This window comes from Egretta garzetta, unplaced genomic scaffold, assembly GCF_000687185.1.
Source record: "Egretta garzetta isolate BGI_Z169 unplaced genomic scaffold, ASM68718v1 scaffold402, whole genome shotgun sequence".
Classification (NCBI taxonomy): domain Eukaryota; kingdom Metazoa; phylum Chordata; class Aves; order Pelecaniformes; family Ardeidae; genus Egretta; species Egretta garzetta.
Genome location: NW_009258823.1, coordinates 600981 through 601448, shown reverse-complemented (window position 1 = coordinate 601448; position 468 = coordinate 600981). Strand labels below are relative to the sequence as shown.

The window sequence follows — 468 nt, the reverse complement described above, 5'->3', positions numbered from 1 at the left end:
CTCTGCCAAGGCAGCCCCCCCGCCTGCCTGCAGACCAGCCTGCCACGTCCAGCGGGTCTGTCCCCCAAAATGTGCCCATGGTGAGCTGAGTGTGCCAGCTGGACGCCAGCCCCACGGGGAGCTCAGCCCAGCCCCTGGCAGGGCAGCAGAGCAAGGAGAGGAGAGCAGAGACATCTGCCTGGGGCAGCAGATGGGGATGCTCCCTAGGGATCCTCGGGGTGCTCTTTTTCGGGTGTTAAAAGGGGTGGCTGCTGAGAGCCGGCTACCGGGAGAAACCACGAAGTGGCACCAAAGAGGGAAAGTGAGGCTGAGCTGGTGGCCGGGACAGACACTGTGGGACAGACGTCATGGGGATCGGGCCTCGTGTGGCCATGCTGGGGCGGGTGACAGTGGCCGGAAGGGGACAAGCGTTTTGCTGCACCACACCAGGCGGGCTGATGGCAGCCGTGGGGCTGGCGGGGGGGGGGG

At 66.5% G+C, this 468-nt stretch overlaps 1 protein-coding gene across 1 annotated transcript in view; it reads right to left on the bottom strand.

Annotated features, from left to right (window-relative positions):
- INPPL1 (inositol polyphosphate phosphatase like 1) overlaps positions 1-468 on the bottom strand; it is a 10971-nt gene that overhangs the window by 9061 nt on the left and 1442 nt on the right. The window contains exon 3 of the mRNA XM_035889406.1: positions 345-415. Coding sequence (XP_035745299.1) covers positions 345-415 — 71 coding nt within the window. The remainder of the gene's footprint in view (positions 1-344; positions 416-468) is intronic.